Source organism: Agelaius tricolor, unplaced genomic scaffold, assembly GCF_023055355.1.
Source record: "Agelaius tricolor isolate 1412-34295 unplaced genomic scaffold, bAgeTri1.0.p SCAF_5, whole genome shotgun sequence".
In the NCBI taxonomy this organism is placed as follows: domain Eukaryota; kingdom Metazoa; phylum Chordata; class Aves; order Passeriformes; family Icteridae; genus Agelaius; species Agelaius tricolor.
In genome coordinates, this window is record NW_027269265.1 from 46,878,957 (window position 1) to 46,893,582 (window position 14,626).

The window sequence follows — 14,626 nt, forward strand, 5'->3', positions numbered from 1 at the left end:
ATGCACTGGCATCCCAGCTCCTCACCACAAAGGGAAATAAGACACAGACGTTTAATCAAGCACATGGGTCTCCCATTAATCTCATGCCCTCCTGAAACGCCCCATCTCTGGCTTTAAACATAGGGAGGCTAAAAGCTAACTGGGCAGAGGAGGGTAAAGATGAAGAGATGCTCCATACTAGATTCCTGCTTCTGCCAGGTGCTGGCATAGGACAGAGACATAGCTGAAAACAGAGGTATTCTTCTGAAAAGCAACACTTTCATGTGGGTTGCTGTCACCCCAAAACTGCTGAAGTAACCCCAGGCATCACCCTCCAGACAGGGTCCCCACATCCATGTAGCAAGGGACAGGAGGGCCAAGATGAAGCAAATCTTTTGGCTCCAGATAGATGTTGAGTGGGGCTTGCAAACCCATGCATGCCTTTGAAAAGCTGCTGGCCCACTCCAGTGCTGGAGGTGCCCCAGAGCAGCTCCCCAAGAACAAACCTCGTCCCTGCTAAAATCCTGGCTGGAGGGATATGACCAACCAGGAGCCAGGACCAACAGCTCCAACCAAACCCCAGCTGAGAGCATCAATTCATTGCCTTTGTGCCAAGCCCTGTGCCTCCCATCACTGTCCCCACATCGGCTGGAGGTAACTCCCACATGGACGTCAGTCCCCAGCACTGCATGGTTAACACAGCTTGGGTCCCAGCTCTGTCTCTCCCCAGCTGCCAAGCAGGGATAATGATGCTCTACAGGTGATCCAGGCTAAGATAAGAGTGAGCTATTATTATTATCCCAATTACTACTGACATCTCAGTCACGTATTGTTTCAAAACACAGTGAATCACCTCACTGAAACAACAGGGCTTCCATCAACATAAAGAGCAGCCAGGCACAAGGCTCAAAAATAAGCCCCAGCTTTCCCTCAAGCAAAACAGCTGCTTGCAGAGCCAAGCCCCTAATGCAAATAAATAAATATTCCCATCACCTGAAGAGACCCTTGTCTTGCCTCAAAGCATGACTGTAGTTGCTCTGGAGATTGCTCCATTTCAGGAAGTAAGAAATGGTTGAGAGGTGGACTTTCCAGGGGGATCTTGAAGAAGTAAAATTTTCAACATTTCCCTAAAGAAGTGCTAGTGAAAAACCCAAGCAGGAATTTCCCATAACCTCTGCTCTCCAAACTGCACGGAGGAGCTGAATTATTCCAGTTGTTATCGGAATTTTTTACTGTGAGAGTTTATTATTGTCAGCACTGGGAGAAGGGTTGAAAACCAACCATAACAAGTTATGTTGGTACCATTTCTGTGTGGAGGGAAATGACTGCAAGAGGAATTGCTGCTGCAGCTTTTCCCAGATTGGGCACCATGGGAAGATGGTCCACATGACAGCTTGGGGAGCAGTGGCTATGGCAGCTGCCACAATCATAGGATCATAGGCATAATTCATTGAAAACATAAAGGGATTTTAAATGTCTCCACTTGTTCTTTCCTCCCAAATGGTCCTTTCCTCTCTTTGCTCCAAAAAAAGCCAGGAGCTGCTGCTATCCCACAGCATCACTCCAAACTGCAGCCCACAGAAGCATTGCTAATGGTACCCTTCCTTAACTGCAACATGGAAAAGGAGAGAGTAAGCACTGGGAAAAGCAAATTAGACAAATTCTCCCGCCCACCCCCCCGCCAGCACGCAGGCAGGAGGAGCGGCGTTGGCGGCCAGGTGGGGTTTGCTCAAATGCTCTGCCCTGTATCAGCCCGTGTCCTTCCCCAGGAGGCAAACAGCTCGCTTAGAGTCGCTGGGATGGGATGAGCAGGTTCATCTCTCTTTGCTGGAGATGAAGAGGAGTGGGACGAGGCGAGGGCTCGGGGCTGCCCTGTGGCTGCCCGGGCAGCGCCGCGTCGCTGCCATCCGCCTTTGTCTCGGCAGCCCCGGCCGGCCGGGAGCAGGAAACAGGAGGAGGGCGGGAGGCCCGTCAGGAGGAATAATGGGGCCGGACAATCGCGCTACTGATGTCACCCTTCCTGCCATCTGCTCCCCAGGCCAGCCGTGCCCCCCGCCCCCAGCACCGCGGAGCCAGGGGCAGAGCAGGGCTGGGGGATGTTGACCAGCGGAGGCAGGGGAATGACACCGGGTGTCAGAGGCGTAAATCAGCTTTCAGCATCCCCTTCTGAGGATCTGTGCACCTCGAGGTAGCAGCTCACATTGATTTCTCGGGGTCCCAAAATACTGTCTGATTGAAATGGGAGGTAGGGAGAAGGAAAGAGGGTGAGAAGAGAGTTCACCAGCCCAAAATGCAACCACACAAGTGCATGCACAGAAAGGCCTGGACACCCCAAGCCACCGCCACCCCCCTGCTTTATGCAGATGAGAATAGGGCAATGATCTCCTCCCAGTATCCCACTCCAGCTTCCCAGGACAAGTGGCTTAACCTCTCAAGGGTGTCCTGAAGCTTAATTAATTCCTGAGCCGCGTGTGTTGGGAGAGCCAGCAAGCCGTGGGCACGGCAGGGGCTGTGCAGAGCAGCAGCAGCAGTGGGGACATGCAGCCTGCTGCCCGTGGATGTGGCAGGAGGGATTTCAGCCGCATCCAAAAGAAAAGCAAAAAGGAATTAAAGGCGATGGCAACGCCTCTCTCCTCTTCTCCTAGCATCCCTGGTTACAATCACATCCCCAGCCAGTACGTGGACCATTATGCAATGATCCAGGAGCCGGGAGAAAACGATCCTTCTACGCTCCTTCTATGGGGACAGAGCAGGGAATGCCAGGAAGGACCAGCCGGCTCCTTTGGGAGCCCACTGCTCCGCTGCAGCTGGCGAGCTGCAGGTTTGCAGGCGGATGGCATCAGCTGATGTTAACTCTTCCACGCTTCCCCCTTCCCTATCATCCTCCTCTTCTTCCTTCCCCTTGCGCATCGCTTGTTCTGCCGCTGCTGCCGCTCCACGTGACAGCGGCCACTGCAGAGGTGACCCTCGCCGGGAGGAGGGCGGCCGCTCCGCTCTCCTCGGAGCTTGCGAAAAACTGATTATTCTGCTTTATTCTCCAGGGGATTTAAGAGCAGCTAAAGCCGTTCAGGAATCAGTCTCTGCAATCCCCTCCGAATCGCCCAGCCCAGAGCATCCCCGAAGCAGATTGGCGCGAGGCCGGCCCCCCCGCACCGCCGGTCCCCTTGATCCCGCGGGCTGATGTCACCGCCAGCCAATGCGGACAGCGGTGCCTCCTCGGGCCGGCGGGGCGGGGGGGGGACACACGACGCAGATGGCTCCAGCTGGGCCCAGCATTTGATTAATCGCCTGAATTACCCTCGCTTTGCCATAAAATTACAAGGCGGCAGTGAGGGAACGGTGGGAGAGAACTGGCTGTGATGGCAAACCACCCTTCGGATGGTGAACCGTCCGCGGGCTCGTCCCGTGGCCTCTGCGGGATCCACGGGCACTGCCTTGGGGCAGCATCTCGGCACCCACCGGTTCAGCCCTGGGCCAGCATCTCGGCACCCACCGGCGCAGCCCTGGGGCAGCATCTCGGCACCCACGAACACTGACCTCGGGCACCATCTCGGCACCCACGGGCACTGCCCCCGGGCACCATCTCGGCACCCACCAGCGCAGCCCTCGGGCAGCAGTTCAGGAGGGCACGACCCAGCCCCCGGCCCTGCAGGGACACCCGGCACTGCTCCGGCCGGCGCTCCAGCCCAGCTCCGTGGCTCGGAGCCACCTCTATTATTTAACCAGGAGCGATAGAGAGAAGCCTGGGAGAGATAATATGCCATGACACCGGATAAGAGCTTCTGGCGTCACAGGGGAGGAGGATTACATGTCCCTGAATGGAGTTAGAGATGACAGAGGGGAGGGGAAGAGTTTTTAGCAGGGGATTAAGTTTACAGCTCCAGGAAGGCTTTGGGGGGTTGTTTGCTGTCATAAGACAAGTCCTAAAGCTGATATACCTGTTAGACTTGCTCGGGGACGGCTCCTGAAGCAGGGAGCCACGTCAGTGGGGTGAGGGCAATGAACAGGTCCCCGAGGACAGCCCTGAGGCCAAATGAGCTCACACTTTAGCTCTCCAAAGGGTGTCAAAGAGATGCTGGCAGATACCGGGGTCGAGGGATGGAGAGGAAGGATCCCTTAGGCCAGTGTGCATCCCACAAGAGAAGAGGGTGTGAGCACCCACCAGGAAAGGTGAGGGTCAGACCCCTTACCTTCATCTTGGAGGCAGGCTGGATGAGCTCCGTGATGGAGACCTTGTCCTGCTGCAGCCTTCTCTTGACAAGCTTGGAGCAGCAGATGTTGACGGAGCTGAGGACGTGCCAGGAGTTGTACTCCACGAAGGAGCGGCTGTCGATGACCAGGGTGCCCTCGGCTCCGTTCCTCAGGAGGCTGGCCAGCTTCTTGGGGTCCATCACCTTGCGTGGGAGCCTGTCCCCAGCCATAACGGGCCAGTCCCCTCTATGGCAAGTGGGGAGCAAGGGGTGGAAGGGCAGGGCACCCGTGTCCCCAAGGGGAATGAGCAAGGGGCGAGGGGTGGGCAGGGCAGCACCCGTCCTATTCTCCTCACGCTGCTAATGCCCGGAGTGCCAACTCATTGTGCTGAACCTGGAAAGAGAAGAAAGGAGACAACAACCCATCAGCTAGGCAGGATGATCTCTGGGTGTCTTCAGAAGAACCTAAGGGTGCAACAAGCCACACTTTTGAGATGTGTTCTCCCAGCCTGCTGGCACGTGCAAGAGGTTTTCTCTTTGTATTTAATAGCCCTCAGCAGAAGTTTCTTCCATAAATTTGTCTAATTGCTTTTTGAAGTCATGTCAGCTTTTAATTTAACAGCACAGTGGCCAGTGGCAAGAAGTAGAATGGCTTGCCAGTTACACTGAAGAAGTCCTTCCCCTGGTTTGCTCCAAATCTGCTAACTGATGGCTCCTCTGGGTGAGCCTTACTGCTTCACCAGAAAACCACATGTGCCTGTTCCCTAATCTTCTCCACAGTTCTTACCACATTTAGACCTAATTTAAGGAGCTTTTCAGATCAAAGCATCTACAGAGCCACCAGTTACACAGACAGACACCTTTTGCCACACTGGCCAGCCCCGATGTGCCATGTTTGAGAGCCAGGCACATCAGGGACCTGCACAGGGCAAGATGTCACCTCCTTTCCCTGTTTCCAGTCCAACAGCTCCTCACACTCAATTTGCTTTTTCTGACCTCTGCCAAGCCCAGAGCTAATGGTTTCACAGAAGCAGCTTAGCTCAGCTCTAAGGTTCTGCTGCTGCATGGTAAAAGCTAGTTCGGGGCCCATCACACATACCACCAAATCAGGTTTGCTCACTCATGTTCATCACTTCACACTGGATTTCACCTGCCTGTTTATCCGAGCCTGCTCACGGGTATTTTTGCCAGCTTGCCTCCTGGTAAGTCAAGAGAAGACAAGAAATCAAGTTGGCCTTTATTCCTGTCTTCAAGAAACAGGCCAGGCATCAAGGCAGAGGTCTGGGAAGTTGTACTTGGACTGAGATGGCCCCAGAGAGCTCTCTGCTTTTCAGCACCTAACTTGCACAGATTTAGAAAGGGGCTTCACATACAGGAGTGCCTGGAATACAAATACCCTGTGTTTCCATCTTAGGAGCTGAGGGGGGTCAAGCCTGGTGCTCTCTGAGGTGAAGAACAAGATTCCTCCATGTCCAGCCCACAAGGTCTGCAAGGATAGCAGGCAGGCTAGGGAGCATTCAGCTGAGGGTGTCCTCTTAAGTTTTAATGGAACACGTCACTGCAAGGATATTTTAATGGCATTAGGTTTTAAAGCCACTGCAGTCATTCAGAAAATAAGCCTGGGCTACTACCCGGCTGCTCCTGTTCTTGCCAGACAGTGTTTTAGAGAGAACCCACAAGCTGCTTCACGGAAGCTTTAATGCATCTGAATTAGGAGGCCTATGAATAACATGCCTGAAAAGGCCAGTGTAAAGATTTTCATTGACCTCTGCAGGATCAGGATTTGGTCCACAGACCAGAGAAGGATTACGAGTCACTCTGATCCAGGCAAGCCAGCAGGTCCCATGAGCTCTTACACCTGCAGGCACCTACTGCAATGGTAGCTCAAGATACAAAAAAGATGCTTGAGTCAGACACGCTACTGGCGACATGTCAGGGACCTCAGTTACCAGCCACCAAACCTGGAGGACACTGCCAGCTTGTAGGAAAAGAATGGAAAGCCACAGAATGTGAGGATGGGGGTTCCAGCATTTCCTCTGGCTCGTGACTCCAGCACTAACAGCCCAAACTTTCCTGGGCTACCAGACCTGCCTCCCAAAGCAGGAGTAGATGTCTCAGGCTTCAGTCCCAGGATCCAAGCTCCCAATAGGAGGCCACATTAGGATGTGCAGTACTTTTCTGCCCTTGTATCACACCCCTGCTGCCTCTGCCAACGTGTTAATACAAATTACGGGAGGGAAAAAAAATCCCCTAGAAGCTGAGATAGCGACAGCCCCTCCTGGCACAAAGCGCTTTGGCAGCCCCGTGGCACTCTGGCACACTGCGCCTGGCCCCACGGAGCGCCCCGCAGCTCCGGGCCACAATTCCAATTAGAGCAGCCCCCTCGGCGGGCACCGGGCGGTCCCCCCGCTGCAGGAACCCCGCTCCCCCCAGCTCTCCTCAGGGGGGCTTAAAAATTGAAACAGTTCTAATTAGGGGGTCTGAGGGGGAGCGAGGCTGGCTCCTGCTGGGATATGACACACCTCATTACGTCGCTACCGCCTTGCCAGAAGCCCCCCTGCTGTCCCTTGGCTATAGAGCCAGGGCACTCAGAAAGGATGCAAATTAGCCAGCTTTTCCCCTTAGTCTTCCTTTCACACCCCACTCCCCAAATCACTTTCTGCCTCCCTTACCCATCAGGACACCAGGCTGTGAATGTTTTTTGGCTCTTCCAATTACATTGAAGAAAGAAAAAGGGAGTAGAAAGAGTTGACAGACAAAAAAACCCTGGAATAATACAGTGGCAGAGGGATGAGTGAAGCAGGAGGAAGGAGTGATCCAACATTGCAGAGCTCCTCCGCATATAACATGGTATCCAATCTCCAGTGAGATTGTAAGCAAGGGCTAAACTTTTGGGGTGTCAAACACAGAGGGGTCTAGGAAAGATAGCAGATCCTGATGAACATAAAACTCTTAAGAGAAACCAAGGCACAAGAGGCCTTCACAAAGTTTGGCAGATGACCGGAAGCTTGGGTGGAAGACACTGGAGAAGACAAAGGAGGTTTCCCAAGTCAGCTAATAACCCCCCTCGTGCAGAAGAACCAGATAAACCTCTGAAGACACAGGTGACACATCAAACAGGTCCTACTCCCAGCTCCACCCAAAAGATGTGGGGGAAAGCAGGGCAAGGTTGGTCCATTCTGCCCCTCTTCCCCTTACAGGGGATGGAGTTGGCCAGCTCAGTGTGGTCATGGGGAGCTGTAACGTTGGCATCAGAACCAAGACACGAGGACTTCTCTGTGTAGGTTCAGTCATGTCAAAGGCAGACAAGCTGCTTCTCTGACAGCACCTTCACAGCACCTTGCAGGCTGTGTATGAGATGGTCTCTGAGAAGAACCAGCTGTAATGTCCTCATACCTGGGAAGACCAGAGGAGGGAGGATGTCTTTCTGCTTCTGCTGAGATGGGTCAGAAGGAAAACTGAGGGAAGAGGCTTAGCCATGGAGCACTGCTAAACTAAGAGATCTTCTCACCCCAGTGAGAGGAGACCAGGGGAAAAGGTTAACCTGGAACCTAAATTAGGGTTTCAGAAACATAGCTGTGCTCCCCTCTTATCAGTTTATTAAAGCCATCTTAATCTTCTTGAGTGTTCCTGAAGAACATTATCATAATCCTTTAATCCCACCTCTCCCTGGAGTGCCTGTAATGAGGAGATGGGCACATGGCTTAGCTGAATGGGGACAGCCAGCAGGAGAGGCCACACTTCAGCTGAGGGACAGAAAGATGGGCAGAGATTAGCAGAGGGCTGGGCCAACTCAATGGGACTCTGTCCCTGGTGTCACCTGCACAAATGCGTGTGTAGGTGAGGGGAGCTGGCCACACGAGTCACAAGCATGGCAGAGGTGCACACAGCATGCAAGTGTTCAGCCTGGCTGTGACCTTCTGGGCAGGCCAGGCAAGAGAGCAAGAAAACACAGGATACACCTCAGCCTGAGTCTGTCCATGTGGCATGAGAGACCACAGGAACTCATCCCTGTGCTGGCCCAACACAGATCACCCAGATGGAGGCCACTTCCCTCAACCGCTCATCTTGCACAAGGCCCCAGCTGAGAGATGTGGTATGGGAAGGGTGCAGATCTGGTTTCTCTTTTACTGGAGACTTCAGCTGGAAGGACAGGCAGCAGGTCTCTACAGCAACCCCAAAGCTCACTAACCAGCATGTCCACTCCTTGCACCAAGCTGGTGTTGTGTCCTGGAGAGCTCTACCCTCCACAGGCAGCCCCACCAAGGAGATGCTCCCCCCACTGCCACAGGAAGCCAGCCTTGCTGCAGGAACACATTCCCACCATGCCTGTGAGACTGGAGCTACAGCAAGCTCCATGTGATGCTCATCCCAGGAGCACACTCCTCTGGTGGTGTCTCCACTTTGAGTTTACCAAGGGATAAGAGGACCACAGGCAAACATTTGTTTATTTGTCCCCAGTAATCTGAAAGCAGCCACTCCTGAAGAACTGCCACCTCCACCAAGGACTCACTGGCACTGACCCAAGTGATTTGGCTTTTCCCCTCACAGCCTTGGGGGTTGGGGGAAATATCTGTGCCTTGTGAGCCTGGCCAGGGCTCCTCCATCCATCCAGGTCAGCCCTGCACCAGCCTCAGGCTCACTGCTGGGATGCTGGCAGGACCCCACTGGATCCCAGCTCTCTAGACACATCCTAAGATGCAAACCACAGCAGTTTTTCCAAGCCCCACACCCTTTTTCCGTCCTCATCCCTTCATTTCTTTCAAGTGCTTCAGCATTTAGCAAGCTCCCCTCGGTTGGCTCATGCTGTTTGAGGGATTCCTAAATCACAGGACCATTACTAATTATTATTATTATTTTGCAGCAGCAATCAGGGACGCGAGGCTCATTAACAAGTTAGCACCTCTGGTTTCCCTGGAAACCCGCAGCTGCCAGGCAACGGCAGCTCTCCGGCCCGAGGCGATGCCACTGCAGCGCCTTCAGCTCATTGCCAGAAAGATGCTGCACGGGTTGATGAACCCAGCCTCGCCAATGGGATGAGGTTAGAAAACTCCAGGATGTGTCCCCTGCTCCACCCTATCTGCTGGGAACCTCAGCCCTTCTTCCCGATCCTGTTCTGCCACTCGCAGCATCACAAACTGCGCAGTGGCTCCTCCCTCCCGGCGAGCCATGCAGGCTTTCTCCAAGGGCGAGGAATTTGGAGCATAATCATTCCCCAGAGTAACAGTGGGACAAAGCTGTCAGGTGCCTGCAGCAGCCGTTTTAGAGGTGATGTAACTGATGACGATTTCTCAGCAGTTACTCGAGGTCCCTTTAAGAGGCAGCACAAAAGATTTCTCTGCTTGACGATGGAAAAATGGAGTGGTGGTTTTGGTTTTTTTTTTTTTTCCTTTGCTCTTTAAAAGGAGGCTGGGAAACACCACTAACCACATCCACTAACTTAGACACAAAATTTGCTAGTCCACCTTTCCCTAGTGAATCTCAAGGATTGGGATGAACGACATCTCCCAAGCCCCAGCAGTATGAGGATGTACGGCAGATGGGCAGTGACTTTCCTGGTGCCAGTGAAGCCAAGTTGAGATCCACTGCTCTTTCCTAACCCCTGCCACCCACATGGCAGACAGAGGACTCCCCCACAGCCTCATCCACACTGATCTCACAACCATCTTGGATCCCTGAACACCCCAGGCACATTCCTCCTGGGACAAGAGCTCCTGCGCATGCCTCTCCATGCAGAGAGCACTTCAGGAAGGAGGGAAAGGGCAGCATTCTCTTTTTCCCACAGCATAGCACCCGGAGGCAGCCACTGCACTTTTGCCAGCGTTTCAAGCTCGCTGATCTCATGATTTCTCATGATTTCTTTAATTTTTTCTCCTCCTTTCTACACTGCAGTCTCCTTTCAATTCCTGTAGGCTGGAAGCAGCATGTCAGGGAGCCCTGCAAGGAGCTGCATGCAACTAAACAGCACCCACTCACCTCCCTGCATCTCCCACTGCCCTCCCCACCTGCACCCCACGGCCCAGAAGGTGTTTTCCACCAGAGGACGTGGCTGAAGGGCCAGGGTGTCCTTCAGCAAAGCGCCAGATGGTGCAGTCACACTGGACGAGGGACATGGCGTGCAGCCACGTGGCAGTGCTGGTGTGGTGGTGCTCAGCCTTGGGTATGTGGCTGGTGGCATGGGGCAACTCAGGGACAAAAGGGGACAGGCTGTACCCAGCTGCCAGGGAGTCGTTCCCATGCACCCTCAGCCCACAAGGCAGATTGGCTCTCCTGGCTGCAGTTAAGGGGTCCTTCATCCTCTCTCACCACCTGATGTTGTGCCAGCAGCTTTGGATGGGTTATGACTGCAAATGTAATTGCCTCCCAGCCTGTTTCCACCGAAAAATTGAAGTTAAGGATTTATAGACTGGCCACTCCCAGAAAAATTTCTGACTGCAGTTATGGTAGTCAATCTGGAGATCCAGTCAGGAAAAGCCAACAGGGACAGCAGGGAGAGGGATTTGGCTGGAGTCTAGATGACAAGGGCAGTATCTCCTCCTCTTAGACTTGCGCCTTTAACATGATTTATATGGTTTTCCCCTTTAGTATAAAAAGAAGCTTTCATTTGAAAGCCTACAAAAGGCAAGACCAAAGGTTATCCATGACCAGCCAGCCATTTCATCACCGCCTTTGCCCATGCTGAGGATATTGCTCCCAAGCACACTGCTTTCTAATACCAAAGCTATCCCATTTCCATTCTCACCCTGCCAAGCTGAGAGCTGGCCACGTTCTCAGACCTAAAAGCACCTCCTGCTTTGAGCAGCTTGGCACACATCACAGAGGACATGTCATGATGGAGAAGAGAAACCTAGTCCTGCTGATCTTCAAGGGCCCTTGCTGCCCACTGCCTGGTATCCCATCATGTGCTGCATGACCCCTGAGCCCAGCAGGTTTATCCTGGGGATAAGGTGCTTCTTTGCTTCTTTTACAACAAGAGCAGACAGAGACAGCCCAGAAAGGTATGCAGTGAGATAGTTCTGCAGGGCTGGTCTGCCTCTCTCATCCCAAGGCAATAAACACCATAAATACCTGCTGGGTGCATTTGCAGTCTCCTGGAGAAAGGGTCTCCAGGACCTGGGTCCTATTTTCCCACAACACCCACACACCAAGTGAAAGAAAGCACAGGATTAAGCTGTGGCTCTTCAAAGCTGCAGATAAATATAGCATTTCACTTCTTAAGCACAATCCCCAGTGACAGGAACTTGTCCATCTCAGCAGAGTGCTGGGAACAGTCACAGGTGAGGCCAAAGCGAGCACCCAGCACACACAGGGGCAGTCACTATCCTGTGCAGTGACTAATGACAGTGGCTAATGCCAGTGCAGTGTCACTGGGCCCCCATATTCAAGTGAGAAATAGAAGCCCTGCCTCCCTGAAGAATAATGATGTTCCTTTCTGTCGGGTTGTCTGCAGTTTCTGGTGAGTACCAGTGCAAACTGAGGTGCACATCCCAGCACAGGTCTGCAGCCAGAAAAAGCCAATGCCCACAGTTATTCCCACAAAACTGTGAACCTCCCTAGAAGATCCAGAATTCAATGCAAATGCAAGGGGCTATGTTGTTGCCCATGGGATGAGACATTCCCCAGGCCAGCAAACACATTTCACAAGAGTTTTCTGACCTTCATGGCTTCATGGCTTGCTGAATTTTCTATATGCATACAATAGTCAAATTGCTGATGGCTTTGGGATGAATTAGCACGTGCCAGCTCAGGTTCTACTTTCTACCACAGCCCTAACAAGGAGGTACCAGCTCCTGAGTTTTGGAGGATTACCTTTCTCTAATAAAAAACACACAAGACAGGCAAAGCCCAAGATAATGCTCCTGCCCTGCTCTTCTCCTTTTCCCTTGGGGGCCATGATTCATTACCAGCTGGTTTTGTTCTTAATCTGAGGTGACACAGGGGTGAAACAAAGTGATTTGCAGGTCTTCCTCCATCCTCACCAACACGTTGAGCCATGGCTTGCTGGTCAGATGCCACAGCATTTCATGTATGAAATAAATCCTGCAGCCTGGCCTCCTGACTGAGCTGGGTATTGCAGCACTTTGTAACACAGGTCTTCTCTCTGAATCCGTATTATCACTGCTGCTGTGGGTGGCAAACTACATGGATTCAATTTCTGGAGGAAACAGGCAGCAGTATTCCCCTCACCAACTCCAGGCAGGTGTTAAGCATGACATATATGTGCACTTTAACCCCAGTTTCAAAAAAACCCCAGAGATATAGCATGACATCCACCCAGAGATTAAACATCCTCCAACTCATCTCCACGCCAGCAGGTCTCACTCAGCCCTGCTTCTGAGCCTGCAAGTGACAGCTGGGGTGATCACACCAAGGCCTGCTCCTTTTGGGCTGGCTGACCCCCAGCTAAGACCAGTTCAGACACCCTCACCTACCCACCTGTCCTGCTGGACTCCAACAGAGCTCACCCTTGTCTTTGCATCAGGTGCTGCTGAATGAACCTTGCTCAGGTGCCAGACAAAGAGGCAGCCAAGCTCAAAGCAGAAGGGATTGTGAGGGTGACACAGAACTAACAGGCATCAGCATTCAGCAAGCAAGCGGAGAATGCATCAATCTATTTTTAATGGTACAATGAGAGTGCTTTACAAAAGGATGTGTCTGGGGAGATTCTGCCCAGTCAGAGATTTGCATTGGGTTTTTTTTGCAGCAGTCAACTTCCCTCAATGTGTGGGATGCATTTTGTCTCTTCACCACCCCACAGAGCAATTCAGAGGGCCCTGGCTCAGTTTTGGCTGGAGACTCATCCCTCTGGGTCACCTTCCCGCCCTGCTGCATCCTTCTGACTTTCCACCAGAAGACCTGAACCTGACGTGGGCAGCAGGTAAGGTGTACAGGACAGGTCCAGGCTTCCTTGGCTTCTGGGTGTCAGCCCTGCTGAGCCAGTACAGCTGCTGGGGACATCTCTGCGAGGTGCCTGACAGCAGCAAAGTGGTTAACATGGCTTCTCATGGGCAGGCTCCAGTCAGCAGTGCTGGCACCCTCTCTGCACCAGCCCTCCACTCAGCAGCCTCAAGTGCCAAGCGAGGCTCCGGCTGCGCCCGTCCGCTCCCCACGCAGGGCTGCCGGCCAAGGCAGTGAGGATGGCATGAATAACTCCACTCAAGCCACGGCTCGAGGAGGACCAGGCTGCCATTGCAAGCTTGGAAATGAGGGTTGTTAGAGGCAACGCAAAAACAATCAGATGTTGTAGACACTTCTTGGTTGCTTCTTTTCAGCAGAGACGGAGGGACCCTCTTTGTCTGGAGGGTTTGGATTTCAATGGGAGACGCGTGATTCACGCAGGCACAGGTTTAACGTGTGGAGAGGGCTTGACTTACTCAATGCAAAAAACCTGCAGTGCCCTAATAGACTGAAATTTCTCCCCGAGCTTCTGCTGCATCAGCTGAATTACCATGTGTTAGCTGTAGACAGCAGAGCTCCTCAGAGAACTAAATCCCCTATTAAAAAGCTGAAAAGAGGCGAGCTGAAAAGCCGGGATGCAGGCACACTGCGCACCTCCGTGCCGGATGAGTAATGTGGGTTGACAGAGACGGACCGGAAAGACGCACTGCATCATTAGCAGGGCTGGAGGACGTGGTGGGGGACAGCATGCTAGGGTCATGCTGTCACTGGGACCTCCATGCATGATCAAAGCACTGGTCCACCTCATCCATGTCCCCTCACCAGCACTGCCTAATAACAGGTATCCTACAAAAGCCTGGGAGAAGCAGGGCGGTGGGTATTTATGGACTAGTCATGCAATAATTTAGGCTTAAAGGGACCTCAGCGGTTCAGCTGGTCCAACCCCTCTCTCCCTTAAAGGAGAACGAGCATCAACACCAGAACGGGTTGTCTTGCCCTTCTGGTTGCCAAATGACTTGTTCCCAGTCATCAGTGGACTCAGAAATAATGTCCCCCATAACTCAGCATGCAGAAACCCTACACAGAGAGCCTCTTTTGCAAACTGCTAGAGGACCTTGAAGGACTCTGGAGAAATTCCTGAAGAACACAAGGTCTCTGACCCAAGAAAAGGCTTTATTTAAAGAAAATACAGTAAAAGCAGACAAGAGGTATATGCACATATTAGGGAATCACGAGCATTTTCCACACACAAAAAACAACACGGAAAAAGGCATAAGAGGAGTGTGAAGAAAAGAGGAAATCAAAGAAGGATTTCCGGCCCCAGATAGGTTCCTGGGAGTCTCTTAAGTTTAGGCTTAGTGCACACAGCCCCTGCATTTCTGTCCTGTTATTGCTCCCTGTTTACAACAGGAGACTCAATGTACTGGATCAGCTTCCAGTGAGCACCTCCAAGTTCTCCTCTGAACCCAGCCTGTGCTACCACTTCACCTTTTTTCTGAAATGCTGATCCTTCCATGACACCGTGCAAACAATACCCATTGCTTTGGGAAACTGGAGAT

The 14,626-nt window shown here is 52.6% G+C and overlaps 1 protein-coding gene across 4 annotated transcripts in view; it reads right to left on the minus strand.

Moving 5' to 3' along the window:
- The window catches only part of DUSP8 (dual specificity phosphatase 8), a 46,496-nt gene that overhangs the window by 27,660 nt on the left and 4,210 nt on the right, over window positions 1-14,626 (minus strand). For all 4 annotated transcript variants that reach the window (XM_071427732.1, XM_071427736.1, XM_071427734.1 and 1 more), the window contains exon 2: window positions 4,170-4,563. In XM_071427732.1, coding sequence (XP_071283833.1) covers window positions 4,170-4,400 — 231 coding nt within the window. In that variant the 5' untranslated portion in view covers window positions 4,401-4,563. The remainder of the gene's footprint in view (window positions 1-4,169; window positions 4,564-14,626) is intronic.